The 20125-nt window shown below is 48.9% G+C and overlaps 1 protein-coding gene across 2 annotated transcripts in view; it reads left to right on the forward strand.

Moving 5' to 3' along the window:
* Window positions 1-16345, forward strand: part of IFT38 (intraflagellar transport 38) — a 69474-nt gene extending 53129 nt beyond the window's left edge. The window contains exons 10-13 of one of the 2 annotated variants that reach the window (XM_086622338.1): window positions 3533-3640; window positions 13250-13305; window positions 15596-15649; window positions 16191-16345. In XM_086622338.1, the coding sequence (XP_086478464.1) occupies window positions 3533-3640; window positions 13250-13305; window positions 15596-15649; window positions 16191-16337 (365 nt within the window). In that variant the 3' untranslated portion in view covers window positions 16338-16345. The remainder of the gene's footprint in view (window positions 1-3532; window positions 3641-13249; window positions 13306-15595; window positions 15650-16190) is intronic. The other variant, XM_086622339.1, reaches the window with a different exon arrangement.
* The last annotated feature ends 3780 nt before the right edge of the window (window positions 16346-20125 follow it).

The raw sequence follows: 20125 nt of genomic DNA on the forward strand, positions 1-20125 counted from the left end.
GCCAAAAATAGAGTTGTTCTGTTGATTACCTTTTCGTCATAAAAAGTACAGGAGCTTGTTAAAATGCCATCGTTAAGCTCCAGTCAACTGCCGGTTTTGGCCTAAATTTGGGCACGTGGATTGCTGAATAGAAATTTATTGTGCAAAGTCAAATAATCTTCCTGTAAACCCATGCGAATCTCATAATCCAGCTCCGTTAGAATGTGTTCTGTACTCCATGTACTCGCACACGGGAATTTGTAGTAGTGTGCTTTATTCTCTTTGTTGCTTTATGCTGATACTAAGAAAAAAATCTGGTTTTTTTTTCCATAAAATGTTCTTTGTCTCCCCGGAATTGTTGCATTGCGATATCTGTTACGCAGAATTACATGAACCGAGCCGGGCTCGGTGATAGCAGCCACTGAGCTGCGTTAGAGCAACACATGTATTTTTTTTTTTAAATTAAAAAGTTTCTCAGTGTGTTTCCAAGAGGCGAGCGGGAGGCTTGGAGGCACAGGTTTTACTGTTTCTGCCACTTTTCTGATCCTCCGGCATGTGTTCGTTGTAGCAACTCAGTGGTGCTTCGTGCTGGGGTACATGCATCAGAATTCCAGCTATGGTATTCAGAGAAAATTCAAACTCTGTAAATCCTTAATGAGATGAGTTTCAAAGGCACCACTTAGTAGGAAAAATTATGCACTGTGCTTAAATGCTGATAATTCTCCTGATTAATCTTCTCTTCATTTGTATTGTAAACAAGGGCTCCAGGGTGATCTTATTGCAGCCTTCCAGTACCTAAAGGGGCTACAGGAAAGCTGGAGGGGGGCTTTGGACAAGGGTGTGCAGTGACAGGACAAGGGACAATGGCTTTAAACTGAAAGAGGGGAGATTTCGAAGAGATCTAAGGAAGAAATTTTTCTCTCTGAGGGTGGTGAGGCACTGGCACAGGTTGCCCAGAGAAGCTGTGGCTGCCCCATCCCTGGAAGTGTTCAAGGCCAGGTTGGATGAGGCTTTGAGCAACCTGGTGTAGTGGAAGGTGTCCCTGCCCATGGCAGGGGGGTTGGAACTAGATGATCTTTGAGGTCCCTTCCAACCCAAACCAGTCTATGATTCTATGAAAAGTAATCCAGGATTTTTAAAGATGTACATGGAAGCTAGGCATTCCGTTGGTGCCGGCTTGGCTTGTTGAGCACACGGTGGAAGACAAGAGGTGGAACTGGGGTGCACGGTGTGCTTTTCTGGGGCTTGCCAGAGGTATTTTGTGGCGTCCCTGCCAGGGCTGAACAGCAGCAAACTGCAACTTCATCCCTGACAGGCAAGAGTTACAACATCTGAGTTAGTGGGGGAGAAGGATAAAAGAAACAGTGTGAGAAAAAGGGGATTGGAAATAGCAGAGAACCTGCAGGAAAGAAAAAAAGGCCTGGATGAGAGGGAAAAGCCGTGTTGGAACCTTTTCCTTTCATAAAGCAGCAGCGTGGGGCCCTCCAGCCACCGATGCTCTCTCCATAGTAGGTGTCACTTCTATCGCAGGTCACTTATTCACCATGGGATCTCCCTGCAGGTCCCACTTACCAACAGAAAGGTACAGTGGGGAATTATATGATGAAATAAGCTTCCTTTTTGCAAGTTGAAATGGGTCAGAAACGGCTGGCGTGCCCGGGAGTGCGCTGTCGGGAGCTGGAAGGGTTCAGGGGAGCATTAAGCCATCAGCGTGGGTGGTTGGGAGAGAGGACGTCGCCGTGCAGCGAAAGGGAAATGGCAGATTTGTGCCTGTTTATTCTCATCTTCTTACGACTGCTTTGTCCCAAGGGAAATACATTTCACATGTTGCACCCGAGGGTGTTTCAGTGACAGCGGTGACAGCCATCGCCGATGAGGCAGTCTTGCTCTTTAACATCCAGAGCACGAACCTGAAGCCTTCCTTTAGGCTCCGCGTGGCTCTTTGCCAGGAGTTTACGTCGTTTTCCTGAATCCCAGGTAAACAAACCCGGTATTCGGGTCACGCAGCAGGGAGTGATTCCTTCACTGGCCGAAGAAGAAAGTGCAACACAGATAGAAACTGTAGCTAACGTTGTTGGAGCCTTGTAATCTTACCAGGGTATCAAATATATCCCTTGCTGTTATATTTTTGTCATTAATTTAATATTGCAATGAAAAAGATCACGGAAAAATGTCTAATATTTGTATATTGTCCAATAATTAAATGTTGCAAAGATGTGTTAGCTCATTACTAATCGTAATTAAAGTAGTTATTTCCATTTTCAGCTCAGACATGTGTGTAATTAAACGTACCTGGGAAAGAATTGCCTATTTTCTCTCAATAATGACCAGCTATTGTTGCTGTTGGGTTTGTCGTAGCATGGCCGATTCCGTAAGCTCCTGCGGGTGGGCAACCACATGGCATCAGCTTCAGACTGTGGGATCCGTGGGTGTAGAGGGGCTCATCTCTACACGAGTGAGAAGAGTTCCTGAGATGATAGGAGCTGAGGATCTGGCTCATTCGTTGGATGTTTGAAGAGGGAAGTAAATGATCACAAGTGGGCAGTAGCTGGAAAGCAGAGCATGGTCGTAGCGAGCCAAGGAGCTTGCACAAGCAGGTTGGCACGAGCAAGGAGAGAAGGGAAAAAGCTCATGGGGTAGAAGGAGACTTCAGCGGAGTAGAGCCTGCTCCAATCTTTCCACCCATTGTTTTGCTTCAGAATAGGCTCAGAGGAGAATCAGTTTAGTTGACCATGCACGTGAACCTCAAGGTAGGACTCGTGCAGGTGACACGGAGGACAGTCTGCCCTTTTCTCTGCAAGCACTCTGAAGTATCCAAAGACTTTTATCATCCTTTCAAACATCTGAAGGACAATTTATTCTAAGTCCATTAGGTTTGTTCTAATTTGGTGGCTGAGGAACCAACAGTAAAGGACTAAGTAGGGTTTAGTTTGGATAGGAAGACGAAAACAAAGGCAGATTATGAAAATATTAGAAGTAGTTCCTGCATCTCTGGAAGCTTTCCTGCCTCTCCAGCCATCTTGGGTTTGGCTGTAACTGCTTTCATTTATCTGGGGATGTCTCTTTCTGTTTTTCTAACCTATGATTTAGTGAAAGGCAGAGAGTCAAAGGGGACGTTTTTGATATTGCTTATGTCAGGGTAAAAGACTAGGAGATGCATTAATAAGCCCACACTTTCTGAATGCTTTTAAAAGATTTTTAACTTTCAATCAGTTGCTGAAATAGCACCTTCTGATGGAACGTATGCTTCGCACCCAGAGAGTGTGTTTAGAACAGCGCCTTTAGGGTATGATCTGAGGATTGTCCCAAGACATTGGCTTATGTTGAATGCTTCTTTGGCACTTACGTGTAGAAGGATGCCTGCCTTAGGATGTGGACATTGACTCTTTCCCTGTGCTCATCAGTAGAGCCAATGCTCTGTCTGCAACCACGTTTTCGATTAATCTTGGACTTGAACAAAGGTAGAGACTGCTAGCACATCTCGTGTCCAACTGCTGTTCTGAGTTGTGGGTTGGTTTGAGTGATATTTGTCAACTGCTTTTGTTTTAACCAGATAACGATGATTCCGACATAGAGATTCAAGAAGATGATGGATCCGATAGTAAAGTGGAAGACAGGCAGATCATGAAGCCCCGCACCACCGCAGAAACACTGCTGAAAGGTACCTTAACCTTTCCTTAGTTGCCTTTATTCAGAAGGATATGCTGGAATTATCTGAGTAACCTTCAATGTAAGAAGACCCTGTTATCGTTGGAGGATATTGGCACTGCTCAGCACTTATGAGCTGTAAGAGGATAGTGTCTTGTGGAGAAAACCTAGTGCTTTCAGGGGAGTCAATTCAGGATTTCTTACTGAAAAAAGTACTGTGTGAGAAGATTCCTTCCTTGGTATTGCCTTCCACATTCCTGAAGTAGCTTTATGCAAAGCCTTAGAAAAGTAATACCATTTCTCATTGCAAAGCATTTATTTCCCTTCAGCTGTTGACACTCATTCTAGTAGAGTCTTCTTCAAACGGAGACCTTTGGCAGCTCTGTAAAGCCACCTGCACTGACACAGTCACGGGTGCAACACATGAGTTATTCTTTTCAGGGAAGGACGTCTGGCTTCTGCTGCTGTTTATGTGGTTACAGCCCTGGGCAGAAGCAACTCGGAGAACTTACTCTCTGAGGGTCTGTGTTTCACTGAGGTGGAAAAAGAAACATCCTGCTTGGTCTGTAGTCAAGCAAAATGAAACCAGGAAATCAGCTTAGTTCTCCTTGGCGTTCTTGTTAGTGGTCAGGGATTCAGACCATCAGCAAAAGCCTCTCTGGGATGTGGATGAAGTGCCTGTGTGGGTAATTTCATGTGCCCCTACTTCTGCTGGAACCTGTTACTTAGACAAACTGGAAATACGTGGGTTTTTCTGAGTTGAGTTCTGCTCTCCCCTTTGACTGAAACCAGAGCAAGAAGCTGATGTTCTCAAGTCAATATAATTCAAGCGTTTTTGTGTTCCTCTGTTTTTCATTAAACTTGAAAATTCTTGAAGTGCTAGAAATGCTGATATTCACTCAGGATTTTTACATTGCAGTGTCTGAAGGAAAGATTTATACACAGTTTTTAGAGCTTTGGGGGTGACTGTGTAACAGTCTGTGATGCCTCATCTCAGAGGACTTCATAACCTTGTGATACGGGTACTGGCTGCAGCCAGAGTCAGCTTTTAATATCGGTTTTAGGAGCGAAAAGCTTTATTATGAAAGTTGTGGATTTTGTTGCAAGTAGAATTTTTTCTAGGAAGGGCTTTGTTACCATTAATTACATTCACTGAGGACTCGGCGCTAGCTTGTCACACTTAAAGCAAGCAGCTCAAACCCCAGAGATGTTTTCTCTGCCATGCTGTTTAGATTGCCTTCTGTGCTTTTGTAGGTCTCTTCCTAGTGTTTAGTAAATTAATTCTGGCAGATAATTATCCTCTGACTTTTGAGTACTCGGAGCTTGCTGTTTGCTGACTACACAGTCGCCATCCCGATCTTTACCTTCCTTACCTCTGTGTGAGTTGGAAGCTGTCCTTAGCTCTTTGTCCTCTTTTTGCCTCTGACCTGCTGTGAACTACTGAAGCAGCTCCAGGTATGTTAAATGGCTCCTGAGATAACTTCCTACAGGTCCTCCAGAAGGAGTAAGGTTGTATTTGATTAAGTAAGGGTAGATTTTGATGAGATCTAAGGAAGAAATTTTTTAGAATGAGGGTGGTGAGGCACTGGACCAGGTTGCCCAGAGAAGTTGTGGCTGCCCCATCCCTGGAAGTGTTCAAGGCCAGGTTGGATGAGGCTTTGAGCAACCTGGTGTAGTGGAGGGTGTCCCTGCCCATGGCAGGGGGGTTGGAACTGGATGATCTTTGAGGTCCCTTCCAACCCAAACCATTCTGTGGTTCTATGATACCCCCGTTCACAACACCAGTCCTACAATACTCCAATGCAATCCCTGCCAGCAGAGATGGATACAAATATTGTTAGACTCTTAAGGGATGGCTTCTTGGCTCACTTCTGCTTTGCTGAGATTACTTGTCATCATCTTGGGCAAGTCACCCAGTTGCTCTAGCTGTAGCTACACTTTGAGATTAACAGCGAGTTCTCTGTCCATACCACGCCACCAACTGAGGTGCTGGAGAGATGTCAAGACTGGAGATTAATGTCAGGTGCATCAGCTTCTTTAGAAAATCAGTCCTGAAGGTTCACTGGCTATTTGTCATTAACCACACCAAGGATCTGTACATGTTCTTCAGCACAGGAAGTTTGCTTTTAAAATAAAATTAATTATTAAGGCAGCATAACAAGAAAATTATTTATATTAATTAGTGCCTTTTTCCTTGACTCAATTCAAGATGCTTCAATCACTCTTTTGCAGCTTTGTGTTTTCTTACATGATGGTGCTTCTGAGCTGTATTTGCTCTCAAACTGAGGAGAAATGGTCCACTGTGGTCAGCTCCTGTAGTTGCTGTGATTCAGTTTTACGTCTCTGATTTCCAGGTTGTTAGTATTGTAAGAGAAGACTTCCTTCCTCTCTCTGTAATAGGTGGGCAGGTATTTTGGTGTGTTTTGCCATTATAGAGGTGAGATTCTCAGGGGGAGATAATCTCTCTTATTAGGCCACTTGGTATAATCGAGAAAAATCAACACACTTTCACCCTCGAGAGTCCTTTCCTCTGGTTTGTCCAGATGCAGCAAAATTCAAACTAAATGCAGCTTCAACAATATTGCTCCTGGTTTTATTCTTTTTGCCAATTAAAAGACTTGAAGGTATAGGATTTAGTCTCCCACGGAGCAGAAAAGTGTGTTAGCTGGGGGAGATGTGGCAGGCTGCTGGCTCCTGTGGCACAGAGGGAAAATGGAACCCTCGTTCGTGTGTACAAAGAGGAATAGGCGGTGGCAGGTTAAGGAGGAACCTGTAACGCACGGTGGAGCCTGTATCTCCTTTGAGTTCAATGGTTCTGATTCAGCAGTAGAGCAAACCCACTTTTAGGAAGCCAGGACAGCTTCTGTACGAGGAGGGAGCAGGCATGGGGTGAGAATCAATGGTTGGGAAGGTAGTCACCGAACTGACGGATGCTGGTTTTGGCTGGGTTTGTGAAACTACAACCTGTTTTGTTGTCACAATGTCACAATCGCAGGCAAGTCCCTCCTTGATCGGGCTTATTATAATAAATCTGTGTGTCACTAATCATTTGCTTTTGTAACTTGAATATGTTGATTTTTATCATCTGTAACTTTAAATTTGAACAAAATCACTGTAAGTAAAAATTCACATCCGCTTTTATTCTGTCTCATAATAGATAAGTGAGGCTGTTACACAAATAAATTAGATGCGTGGACTTCCCTGAGGTCAAACCGTGCGTTACTGACAGCATTTGGAATAAGACTCTGTTTTGTCAGAGAACCAGAGAAGAAGTTGCTCTTCCACGTTGAAGGACTTAAGTCTGCAGCGTAGAGAAACCTCTTGCCTGAAACAGGCCATAAACCAGTAGTTTGCAGCAAGATGGTTGTTCACGTGTGGATGGGGTGGATATCAGGGTGGAGAATGCAAAACCTTGTCTGAGGAAGGTAGAAGCTGCCATGCCAGGTCAGGCACGAGGTCTCTCTAGCCTGGGCTTCTGTCTCCAGCACTGGCTGAAAGAAAATGCCTGGGGAAGAGTGTAAGAACTTCCCTCAGGTTCCCTCCAGCTCTCAACTATTTGAACCCCCATCAGAGTTTCCTGAGCTGGATGTGGTTTCCACTAATTCAGTCAAACTCTCAGTAGATGGTGGTTTTATTTCTAAGAACCTCTCCAGTTGCCCCTCAAATTAAAGTGGATTTTTTTCATCTGTGCTATCAAAAGTGGCAGATTTTGAAGCGATGTTGTGTTTACGTGTGCAGATCCATCTTCCCACTCTCATTCAGACCAGAGTTCTGAAATGCATTTTAGAATCATGATGAAATTCAGGATCTTTCCTCTCCTGACTGATCGGGGAGGCCATGGCACACGGGCTCACGCTGTGCTTCCGACAAGGTTGGCAGTGGAAGTGCTACTGAATGGAGCAGAAACGATCCACGCTTGCAGAACTGTGGAGCTGTGCCTGTCTACAGTAAATCACCCTCTATTCCACTTTGCCAGGATCTTTCAGCTCCTGTAAACCAATTATCCGAATGCTTTAGCTCTTCTGTTTTCTTTCGTAACGTCGGCGGGGCTCTTATCTTCCCTTTTATAACGTTAAGGGGCATTTTTGTCCTGTTGGCACCACAGAGACCATTTCACTACCAAGACAGTAACATCATCAGCCCCGTTTGGTCTCTATAGGAAGAAGACAGCATTATAAAACTCTGATTGTTTTCCAGTAAGCAAGCAGTCCGAAGTCAAACAGTGAGAGAGCAGCTCTCCTGGAGCCTCTTAACGTTTGCAGAACTGACCCAGGGGATCAGTGATGTGCTGGCAGCCAGGTTAGCGAGTCTTACTACCCAACGGATGAAATCTTTGTCTGTGAAAACCTGAATTGTTTAACACAGCAAGAAGTACTATGTCTCTGGGTGCAGCAGTTGACAATAAAGGGGTTTTATTAAGAAAGCCAAGTGTACCTCCTAGGGAGAAGCAGAACCAAATATGCAACAATCAAACCGGAGGTGAGTTGAGAGGCAGACAGTGTGGTCCCGTGTCCCTGCGGACATGGGCTGGCTTGGCAGTGCCAGCTGCTCCTGTGCTGCAGCCAGGCCTGCAGGGAGCCCAGTCCTGGACACCTGCATCTCACAGAAGCAGTGTAGGCAGAGCAGCACGTACCCAAAGCATGCTGCTGATGCTTCTGTAGCAGACACTCGGTGTTTTGAGATGGTGGTGATGTTTGTGATGTTTAGCCTCCCTGTCTCAGTTTTCTTTTGAAGCTTGAGCTTGTGATTATTAAGTAGGAGCTGGCAGCAGACATGGGGGGAAAGGGCCGAAGGTACCCTGCGTGCTGGGGGGAAGGTTACGGAGGCTGAATCAGTTTTTCAGTCCTGTAGAGAGAATTGGAGTTTTGACATAATAGCAAGAAATCTTTCCAGGAGAGCCTACGTAGTCCTGTTTGCAAGTGCCTCCGTATAGCATGCAGGCTGAGGAGTAGGAAAAGTCCTGATCTCAGTGGAAATGGTCAGACTGCACTTGTGGAAATCCTCTCTCTAGCTCATGACCATGTTTAGACTTCTGCTACTGAATTTCTAGAAAGTTTTCCTCCTCAGGTGTGTAGAAGCCACAGATGTGCCATCAGTATGCAGGGGAGTGGAGGGATTCGATTAGGAATGTGCAGCAGCTGCCTGCTCCTTGTTGGATGTCTTGTTCACATTGAGTTCCTGTGGCTGTCACCTGCTGAATTTTTTAAAAAACATGTTAAATAACTAGGCTGTTTTTTCCCTTCTCTCTGGTTCCTAAAGCAAATTACATGTCTGAGTCCAAGACTAAGAAACGTATACAAGTGCATTTAGCTTTTTAAATACAAGATGATAACAAATCTTCAGGTTTTCTCAAAATAGTGTTCTTCTCCATTGTGGAAACGAGTCTTGATTAAAAAGCCGTGCTGAATCCCACTGCAGTTCTCTAGGCATCATTCAAATGCTGTATGATCCCATCCCTGATCTCTCAGCTTCATCTGTAGGGACAGCTGCATCTTACTGGCATGGAACCTAGTGCAGGATGCGGTCTCCTTCTTCACAGTTCCTGGGTCATTCCCCCAACCAGTCTGTTCAGAAACCTTTAAGAAGCTGTGATCAGGGTCTCCCCACTCCTGCAGTCAGAGTACGTGGAGTTTGTGTCGCTGAAAACCAGAAGAAAATGTCTTGTTCCGAGTCATGCCACGCTCGATAACCGACGTGCCACTGGGGAGGGTTTGCCAAGGGTCTGTTGCACACACAAACTTCAACGCAGACTCGAGAAACTGTCAGTGTCCTCCTGATGTCCCAGCATGGCGCAGCCTGAGTCTCAAAAATACTGGGAGTCTGCAGTTCACGTGCTCCGTGGGGCCCACAGGAACTCTGCCTCTCACACGTTAGAGGCCAAAATAGATTCTGATGTCTGTAGGGAAGGGAGAGCTGTAGACCTGACGTGGTGTCAGGTGGGCAGAGGTGAGTCAGATATGAGCAGGGGCGGTGAGACAGGCGCTGCTGGGCGCCGAGCTCTTCCTACCTTTTCTTTCTGTGTGGGATTTATGGTTATTGTTTGTAATCCCAGACAAGGGCATGTAGTGATAGGACAAGGGACAAAGGCTGTAAACTGAAAGAGGGCAGATTGATTAGATCTGAGGAAGAAATTTTTTACACTGAGGGTGGTGAGGCACTGGAACAGGTTGCCCAGAGAAGTTGTGGCTGCCCCATCCCTGGAAGTGTTCAAGGCCAGGTTGGATGAGGCTTTGAGCAACCTGGTGTAGTGGGAGGTGTCCCTGCCCATGGCAGGGGGGTTGGAACTGGATGGTCTTGAAGGTCCCTTCCAACCCAAACCATTCTGTGATAACCAGGCTCACATAGCTGGGGAAGGGGGGGGCAATCAAGTGCATTTGGAAACACCGAGAAGGGGCTGTGGTTGGAATTCACAGAAATTAATTTGTTTTAACTTGAAATAGAGCTTCCTCCCACCATCTCAGCAACTGCTCCCGACAGAGCTGTCTTTGGCTGTATGTTTTGTGTCAGCAAAGTTAAGTGCTCCCTGGGAGGGAGGAGATGTTTCTCCACACCTGCGGCTGGTATTACGGCCATTGCGACGCTGGTCCTCGTGGAGAAGGAGGAGAGGTGGTAGGTCAGAAATGGTGGGAGGCAGGTAGGTCATGTCCAAGCAAATTTCCTTCTCATGGAGGAAAATAAATAGAAGTTCACCCCGGGCAGCAGCCGTCGTGTGCTTAATGAGTCCCTGTACCTCGGCAATGCCTAGAAACTGCTGCTGAGGTCAGGGCCGTGCGCCACGGGCCACGCTCGCGCTTGAGGACGCAGTGCCCGAAGGACACACGGATCAGACAGATCAGGCAAAAGATTTATCCCGATTATCTGTGCGCGGAAGCGGTGCGGAAGGAAGGGAAGTGTCTTATCTGAGCTCCCGCTGCGGATTTGCATTAAGAGCTGGACACTGGCTGCAGATCTCCAAAGTGGGAGCAAAATGCTTCCCCTGCAAATTCCCTTTCCCCTCCTGGTAGGTTGCTAATGTCTCAGGTTAAGCATCGCTTCTTGCTGTCAGGCAGAGGGTTAAGATATACCCACTGCTGGGTAAGGAGATGTCCATCGTTCTGGTCCTGTGGATCGGTTGTGGGCAGCTGCACCGGTTAGCACCACGGCGAGCCTCGCACGCGGAGGGAAACGGCAGACGGTCACAGGGTTCAAACCACAGTTGCACGTTCGCTTCTGATCTTTGAGCAGAACTTTATGGCTCGGTGGCTGTAAACCGTGGCGAGGCACGGAGATTAGGTTTGAACCCAAAGGTGCAGTGAATTACAGGCTGTTTGTGACTGCCATTTTACCCAGTTATGGCTTTGGGCAGCCTGTCCCGGCTGGAATCACGCTATCTGTAAGTCGGAAGCTGCGTGAGCCTCTGCGGCCAGAGATAAACGGAACCCAGGACATTTCAAGTGACGGACACCCCGTACCTGCCAGCTCTCCCTGTCCTGTACCACCGACTCCTCTGTTTCCTGCCTCCCCCCGCCGCCGGTGCACACGGAAACGCACTGTGGCCATCTGGCACTCCTCTGGCTCCCACACACGGAAATTTGGGGGTTTACAATCTGAAAGTTAAAATAACGCTCCCGCCTCTGTCACGGAAGCTTTTCTACTGATGTGAAAAATGTGCTTTCTCTCCTGTTTAGTCTGCAGCCCCAGGTCCTCTGCACCCTGGGGTGTCCCAGGGTTGTGCTACAGGACCTAATCCTGCTGATCCCACAGTGGTGAGTTCAGAGAGATGCTCCTGGCTTTAACAGTGTAGGAATCAAAGTCTGGGCAGTACCTGATTCTCATCTTCCTCCAAATGTAAGCAGCTGGATGCCCATAAGGTGTCCATACTGTCTCCACTGATGGGAGAGCAGCACCCAGCATCCTGCAGACCTTCTGTTAGCACTCTCTAAGCTCTTCCCTTGGCACTTTTGAACTGTTCTATTTCATCACCTCTCCTTATGGGACATCTTGATTCTCTTTCATATCCAGGATCTCTCTCAGCTTTGTTTTATCAGTAGACTTTATGAGCTCCCTGCTGCTTTCTTCTTGGAGGTAATAATTCCCAATCTAACACTTCATGCTGAGCCTTCTACGTAGCAAAATTGGAGCCACCTGTAGGTTGGGCAAAAATGTCGTTTTGTGGTCATCAAATGATGTCAATTGTAATTGTCTCCAAATTTACACAGTTTAGTCTAGCATATGTTAGAGCAAATGTCTCTAAAGCTTGACGAGAGATCTTCTGCTCAGGAATCTTATAATTCCATCTCCACTGCCTGTGTTATCAGCAACCAGATGGATAGAGGACATTGCTTTTTATTTAGGGACGTAAGATCCTTTAAATTATCTGCCTTGATACGGTAAGGGATTTTTGGTGACTTCTGGGTGAGTTAGCCAGCTTTTTGCTACAACTAACCCAAATAGTCTGCAAAAGGGACAAAAGGGACCTGTCGTCTTCTGTACTTTGAGAGGTACAAAAGAGGTTTGACAGGATATATTATAAAGTTGCTTTGTTTTCATGCTAAAATAGTAAAATAGATTTTGTCTGGATTAGAAAAAAATCCATATTTCTTGTAGAGAAAACTAGTGATGACAGGAGGTAAACAGATGGTGACATGTGATGGTCACAGCAGGACTGTTCTGGTTGGCGCTGAGTGACTTCTGGTGGCCGCAGAAGGCAGGGCTGAGTCACCCAGACAGCCCACACGTAGAATTTCCTGGGTCACAACTCTACTGTACCCATTCCCAACACCTTTTGGGCTCTCTTCTAGACAAGGAGACCACACTAGTGTCTTCCCCATTTCCTATGGCCTCTACGTAGCCAAAAGCACCAAAACAAGGTGCAAGCATGTTCTCCCTTTTCAGTGAACTCTCTGCAACCCTGAGATCTCCACCTGCCTCTTCAGACTTACACCTCCAACTCGCAACAAGACATTCTTGAGGTTTGCCTGGGCACTGCCTGGGAGTCCTGGAAGATGGTCATTCCCTGCTGCAATACCAGAAAGGATCTGAACACAGTGAGCTCTCTAAAGGACAGAAAGCTTACCGCATGGAAAGGATGGGCTTTTGTTCTCTGTGCACCAAAGCAGAGGAAGGAATATGCCAGCTCACAGAATTGCTTAGGTTGGAAGGGACCTCTTGAGATCATCTAGTCCAGCCCCTCTGCTCAAGCAGGATCAGCTAAAGCAGGTTACCCAGGACCACATCCAGTTGGGTTTTTAATATCTCCATGGATGGAGACTCCACAACTTGTCTTGGCAATCTTGTTCCAGTGTTTGACCATCCTCACAGTAAAAATAAAATGGTTTCTTGTGTTCAAATAGAATTTCCAGTTTGTTAATGCATTATTGCCTCTTGTCCTGTCGGAACTGTCATACCAGCATAAGGTAGCTCTGGAAATACTATCCTGATTGGAATTACTGTCAGCCTTACCCTATTCTACCTTCTGAGCTCTGAGACTAAACAAGGAGGGTGACTTTACATGTGCTGGGATCTCATCCTGTCACTGCCATTCAATTAGTCCCCTAAAACATAAATCCTGAACTTCGTCTTTCAGTTTCCCTTGGTGTTAACCGTGAGCCAGACTTTATGGTGATTCTCTTTGCTCTTGCAGGAAGAGCTGGCACATGGATTGTGGGAACGATGCAAGGTGGAGACACGGAGGAAGATGTAAGTAACCATCCCATGTGCCTGCAGAGCTTCTCTGACAGTGCTTTAGTATGACAGCCCTCTCCTCAGCTAGAGAAACACCTTTTACCTGCTCGGTCTTCATGCCCCAGACCTGCTTTTCCCGTCTTTTCCTCCAACTGACTGCTGTCTCATCTGCATAAATGCATATTTTCCTGTTTTTATTTTGCTCTTAGAGTCTCTATGCACTGCTTCGTGCGTTAACCTCCGCCTGCAGTGTATAACTACAGCACACAGGCTGCAGAAAAGCTGTTTTGTTGAGCTGTTGGGGGGGAGTGCTGGGGAGAGGGGATCAGGGCAATGTAGCGGGAGTCAGATGTGTGAATCTAAATCACTGCATTGCTCTAAAATCACATTTCTTGGAGCCCTCTGAGTGGCCTGTACTAATGTCCAGCATCAGTCTTCCAGCTGATGGGACAGGGATGAGGGCTGCACTGCGAGCTGTGCCCCTTGGGATCCCTGCCTTGCGCACAAAGCTGTCCCGTGGCTCCCGCCTTTGCATCTGGTTACAGTTGACTGGTGAGAGGACAGTGGCTAAACAGGTACAGGCAGGTTTGTAGAGCAGGTCGTGACTGCTGTGCTCAGCCTTTGGCATATGGGCCACTCCTTTGGCATACGGGCAGTCTTTCTATGCCTCTGGGCGCTCCTGCGTGGCTCTGTCTGTCCTAGGAAGCTGAAGCCAGCTGCTGTGATACGGTTTGCATCCATACAGTAAGCTCTCCCTGCCATCCCAAAAAGGTTCTTGCATCCAAGCTGCCAACCAGGAGCAATGTGGGGGTGTTCTGTTCCCCAGCTGATGCTGGAATATCGTTTTGGAGAGTGCTGGTTGGCCCAGGCCAAGAGTGTCCCAGGAAATAGTACAAACACTGGAAAAGTGTGATGATTGTGAACTTGTATTTGAACCTGTATTTGCACTACATCCTAGTGTAGATGTAGCCCTTCTGTCTCGCTGTCCCGCAGACACCCCAGCCAGTGCTGCCTGTCTAGATGAGGAGGGCATGCCAGGAGTTCAGACATCTTCTCTGGGCCCAGCAAGAAGCCCAGTGCTGCTGGGGGATTATCCGTCTCTCTCGGTACTGCCTTTGTGGCACAGAAATCAATCCACTCTGAAACAAAGAATTTGCTTTTGAGAAATCCCTTCACAAGTGCCCGTGGCAGACAGCAGACGCTGGGGGAGCAGGCTGGCTTGGATCAGGAAGCAGAGGTTAATGGGTGAGCCGTGAGCTAGCACAGCTCCAGGGTCCCAAGGAGGTTTAAAATGGGAGGGAAGTGGACGAGGGAATGCACCTCTACAGGATGTGTAGGTGCCTCTACAGGGCACCGCGCCCAAAAGCCCTTTGCCATGGTGCCTACACTGCTGGGTGAGCCCTGCAAAGCTCTCGGCAGACTGTTTCTCCTGCAGGCAGGGCCAGAAGAGAGAAGACACCACTGCCAGAAAGTGCGCATTGCAGAGGTGTGGAGGCACCCCCCAGCACGAAGGGAATTAAGTCTCTTGCTAGAGAGGGCCGAGCCGCCCTTCTTTCTGCCCATCCTCACCTTTTCTCTGGGAAGGAACTTGCAGACCATGTTCTGCTGTTTGCCTCTGGATGTGGTTAAGGCTGTTTGATGCCTTCCAGGGCATGATTTCTGCCCTTGGCATTCGGACCCATTTCTGGGTAGGGTCAGGAGCACCAGCGCCATAGGTGAAGACATGGTGACCTTTCTCATGGTGCTGCCTGACTGTCCTTGACCGTGTTCTTGGCAGATTTAGACAGTCATCCTCTGCAATTTCCTCCCCTTTGGACTTTCCTGCTCACAGCATTCTCCTGTGTCTCCCTGTTGGCACAGCCCCAGCATATCCAGGTGTGGAAAGCCAAGGCCTTCAGCCTTTTATTGCCCTCAACTGCAGCCACTTTAGCTGTCTCATGGCTCTGCCCTCTTAATACAGCACCTCAGCGGGCACCAGAGCTGAGAGGCTTATTTAGGGACCCTTGCAGGCATCTGTGTGTCTGAGATCAGGGAAGGAAACTAGTGAGGCTGGTTGGAACCCCTCAAAGAGTTCATCGGGTTATGGAGTTGAGAGGAGAGCCGGCTTCCTCCTGCCCAAGAGCCCACAGCTGTGTGCCCAGCCTCTGTCACTTGCTGGTGTGGCACATGATGCCTGAGCTGTACCTGGCTTTGCTGCCTTCTCCCTTGCTCCCATCCTGGTTACTTTCTGTTTTCTTTTACGTTCTTGTACTTTTTTTTTTCCCCTGCTCTGCCTCTCCTGTTCTGTCCACTCTGGTGCTCGAAGGGGGGATCTGCCCCAGCACGGCCAGGCACGCGCAAGACCATCACTGAGGCACAGGTGGGTTTCTCTCCCACAGTTCATTTTCTTCCACTATGCCTTGAGTCTTCGGTCTCACAATAGGTATTGCTATAAAGCTAAACACCCTGCAAGGATTTTAATACCACGGCTTCAGCAGAAGTCAGGGAGTTCGTTTTTGTGAGCCCCGTGAAGCCGGGGAAGGAGGTTTGCGATAAATTGAATGGAGCAGCCATTCTCTAGCAAAGTGGGGAGCTGCTGGTGAAAGCCACGTAGGCCGTCTGCTCCCAGAGGCAGCTGAGCTCTGGCTTTCCATTATTTCGGAAGGCCAGCAGCTCAGCAGCCTGAGCTGGAACAAAACCTCTCGCAGAATCTGCTGCTGCTCTCTGGAGAGAGTCCGAATCTGGATCGGTACCAGTCCAGACAGCCTTCCCCATAGCCCCTGGGTGTGTGAGCGCACGGAGCACAAGGGAGGAAGTGGCTTCACATCAGCCAGCAGCACCATCCTTTATTTTTGAGCTGGCAAAGGTGCTTTGCCATCTGAGAACTGAACTGGTCATGAATTCTGTTCGCTTTCCTGCAGGAGGACTCAGGGGATAGTGAGATTGACCTGGATGAAGACGAGGAGGAGGATGATATGGAAGATGACAGCGTGGAAATCTCCCCAAACAAATCCGGTCACCGAGCAAGGAAGCCAGAGCCGCTAGAGGAAAGTGATAATGACTTCTGACCCTTTGGTAGCAGGACCAGGAAGCATCTGGAAAGACAAACTTTGGAGAGCATGCAGGCTGGGAGCTGATGTCCTGCCGTTTGAAAAGTGCTTGTCAGCGTGAAGTCAGGAGTCGGTAAATAATGTTCATTAAACTTGAAAATTGAGCCTGGATTGCCAGTGTTGTGACTCCCAAAGCGTGAGCAGCTTATCCGTAATGAGACTCACCGTAACGTGGAGCGCGGTTATTTCCGGAATTGCATGAGAACCGGCCCTCAGCCACCGCAGTGCCAGAAGTCGCACTCCAGTGAACATCGTGTGCTTGATTTCCCTGTATTTTATTATATCCAAACAGGTTTTTTGTGGCTTAATAAAACTGGATGAAAAGCTGCTCTGGGAACACACTTAAATTGATTTTAAATCTGCCTTAAATCTATTTATCCTAAACATATCCTTTGCTTAATCAAGGGCTTGCCTCCACAAAGAGCAGCACTGGTTGCACTAAGGGAGTGGGAAACGAGGGAAGGGCTCCTCAAATACCACCTTCGGGGCAACATCTCCAAGTATTTCAGCTGTGTTAGTGGGAACAGTTCTCAGACTCCAGTGGGCTGTGCTCGAGTGTTCTGAGCGCAGCCGTGCACGACAGCACTGTGACTAAATCCGTATGAAATTAGGCTTTTAATTACACTGGGACTTCTGGGGTGAACTGAGATTTAGGCGCTCAAGTGGGCCAAAAGTTGGGCTTTTGTTCAACAAATTATCCTGATGCCATCAAGGAAGGTGTATTCAAGTGGAGGCAAAAGCTGGAGTTTGTGTGTTGCCTCTTTTCTTTTAGCTCTGCTTTAGTGTCACAATTTGTCTTCATGGGAGCAGAAATCGGTGCTTGATGAGAAGAGTTCATTTTGGTGTGTGTTCATCAGGGCAGATGAGAGCCCAGGCTGTTCTCCTGCCCTTCCCTTTTTCCACATCAGCAAAGTACTTTGCTTTGCCTCCCATCTGAAGTCTAGAGTTGGGTCCAACCCCTCTGTTATTGGGCTGAAGGAAGGAATACACGCGAGTTACTCAAAAAACTTGGAGCTTTTTCATCTCTCTGTGTCTCTGGCCCCAAGGGCAGAACCTTCATGCCCAAGGCAGTTCCCCATCAGCAGAACTCAGAGCTTGAAAAGTCACATCGAGGTGGAACAATGGTTTACAGGTAACCACAGAGCAGTTTTTGTGTAGTAACAGGACAGAGGTGGGTGCAGTAATGGGCTGAAATCATGCAGGCTTGAGCTGAACTGGCTGACATTTAGGACGCCTCTTGGCACCCTGTGAAGTTAGTTGGCGTTTGGCACCTCATTTGAAAGACAGCAGACACAGAAGATGGTGTTCTTAGTGCCAGACACCTCTGCGAAGCCTCTCTCTTACGGGAGGGGCTGCAGAAACAGCCCCTGTAAGTAGCTGTGAAAAGCTTAATGTGTTGGCTTTCCGTGATGGGGTTTGGCAGCACGGGAGGGGCCCCTGTAAGCAGCTGTGCAAAGCTTCCCCAGTTCCAAAACTGGTGGGTCCAGCCTCTGGCCAGGTGAGACCCTCTCCATCCCCTCTGGCCGGGGCTAGGTCCTACGAATGCCCTATTTAAGACGGGGACAAAGGAGCCCAAAGGGAGGCTGGACCTACGCTGAAGAAACCTGAGAGAAATGGCCACACAGACACCCAGGACAGTGAAGCTGGACTGGGAGGAGGTGTGCCGGAGCTGGGATTGCCCTGCAGCCTGTGGTGAGGTGGCCAACTGCCCCCGTGACCTCGGGGAGATTAGTGGTGGAGCAGAGACCCACCAGCAGCTCTTGGAGGACCCCACGCTGGAGCAGAGATGCCTGTGCCTGAAGGAAGTCGTAGAGAATGGTCTCCGTGAGCTGCTGGAGGCTGATGATGAGGCAGAGGCATCTGAAGCCTGTGGAGAACCCCACGCCGGAGTGGGTGGCAGCTCCCTAAGAAGCTGTGACTCCGTGGGGAAGAAGCCCGCGCTGGAGCAATCTGATGGGTAAGGATTGCATCCTGTGGGAAGGACTCACAGTGGAGAAGTCTGTGGACTGTCCCAGGAGAAGAGGATCCATTGGAGCAGGGGCAAAGAGTGTCAGGAGTCCTCCTCCTTTGAGAAAGAAGCAGCAGAAACTGACATGTGATGAACTGACCTGCACTCTCCCATTCCCCATCCCCTCACGCCGCTGGGGGAGGAGATAGAGCCAGGAAGAAGGGAGGGGTGGGGGGAAGGAGTTTTTGAGATCTGGCTTTGTTTCTTGTCATCCTCTGTAAACGAGCCGTTATCAAATCAAATTGATTTGTCCCCAAACAGTCCGCTTTGCCCAGGGCCGTGGTTGGGCAGAGCTGGACCCGAGCCTCAGTCTGCCCAGAAATAACGGTGAAAGAGGTGGGACTTCAGCCACTCGGCACCACTGAATCCTGCTGGAGAGCACCCACCAGCCCCCAACATCTCCTGGAAAAGCCGTGAGCCCTCTTGTCGCCCCAGTGCAGGACATGGAGTCTCCAGCCGCGGTGGTGGAGCACAGCGTGCCCCGAACATCACACATAACGATCCACAATCAAGAGAGGAAGACAGCACAAGGCATCTTCTTAGCTAGGAACCGATTTATTTCCAAGGATGTACATCTCACCCAGCTCAGCCCGGTGTTTCTCCAGGACCACCCTCAGAGCCCTGACTGCAGCGGCAGCAGCGTGGTGCGGGGTGGGCTCTGGCTGGGGTGGAGTGGGGAGAGGAGATGGTGGCTGGAGGGGGTTTGGGGTGGGTGGGGGTTGCATAGTTTGGCCACTTGGTCCACCTGTAAGTCTGGCTCCTTCTGGAGAGTCACCAGGTCTGCTGCGCATGTGAGGGCATCACCTGGCACCACTGCCTGCCTGAAAGGCGACCTGCCAGGGGAGGCCCCTGCCTGCAGCTGGCACGTCGGGAAGACGCATCCCCAGGTCACACAGCTCGTCACCGATGACAACAGCAGGAGACCCAAGAAGTCCGGCCAAAACTTGAGAGACAGGACTTTGTGGTAAGGCGATCCCGGTGTAGGACCAAGACGCGTGTGCTGAAGATGGCCCATCCTCAAGCAGGGCTTCTCCTCCTACGTTCACCCTCCCACTCCTCCTCTCGTTATCCTGAGGGCTCTTCATTTCCCAAGGTCTTTCTAGATGGCTCCACTGCTATGCAAGTCTTTTCCGAGAGGCTTCGACACAGAAGAGCCCTACTGCACCCTCAGCCGCGCTGGCAGAGGCCATGGCAAACAGCACAGGCAACCGGCCACGCCAGCGCTGCCCGGGCCCCTGCTCCGAAGGGCTGGAGCACCGCTCTCATCCGAACAAGGCAACACCAAACCTCTCCTCTCTGAGATTTCAGCGGGATCCAGGACCAGGCTGTGTGTAGCCAGGTGAGGAGGGGCTGTTGTGAGTCCTGCCTGTGTTTCACCCAGTTCTCCAGGGATCCCTGCCAGAACTGGAGAGCTGGGAGCGGGGCGCTGGGGCCCGGGATGGGCTGCTGCACCATTTGCCTGTGGCGACTTGGGCTGGGATGAGAGCGGAGCTCCAGGATGGTGAGGATGGTCCCGGTCTGGGGCAGGATCCGAGCACAGCACTGCAGCCCCGTGGAGATCACAGGAGGTGGCCACTGCCACCAGTGGTGGCAGGGAAGTCACCCATGAAAACAAGGGCTGGCACGTGGGATCTGTCTCCTCCTCCCTCCTTTTTGTGTTTCACCCATTCCTTGAAGCCCTCCAGGGCCTGAATGAACAGGGACATGGTCACACACCCCTCAGCTTTCAACACAAGCG

The sequence above is a fragment of the Tauraco erythrolophus genome, chromosome 17 (genome assembly GCF_009769465.1).
Source record: "Tauraco erythrolophus isolate bTauEry1 chromosome 17, bTauEry1.pri, whole genome shotgun sequence".
Lineage (NCBI taxonomy): Eukaryota > Metazoa > Chordata > Aves > Musophagiformes > Musophagidae > Tauraco > Tauraco erythrolophus.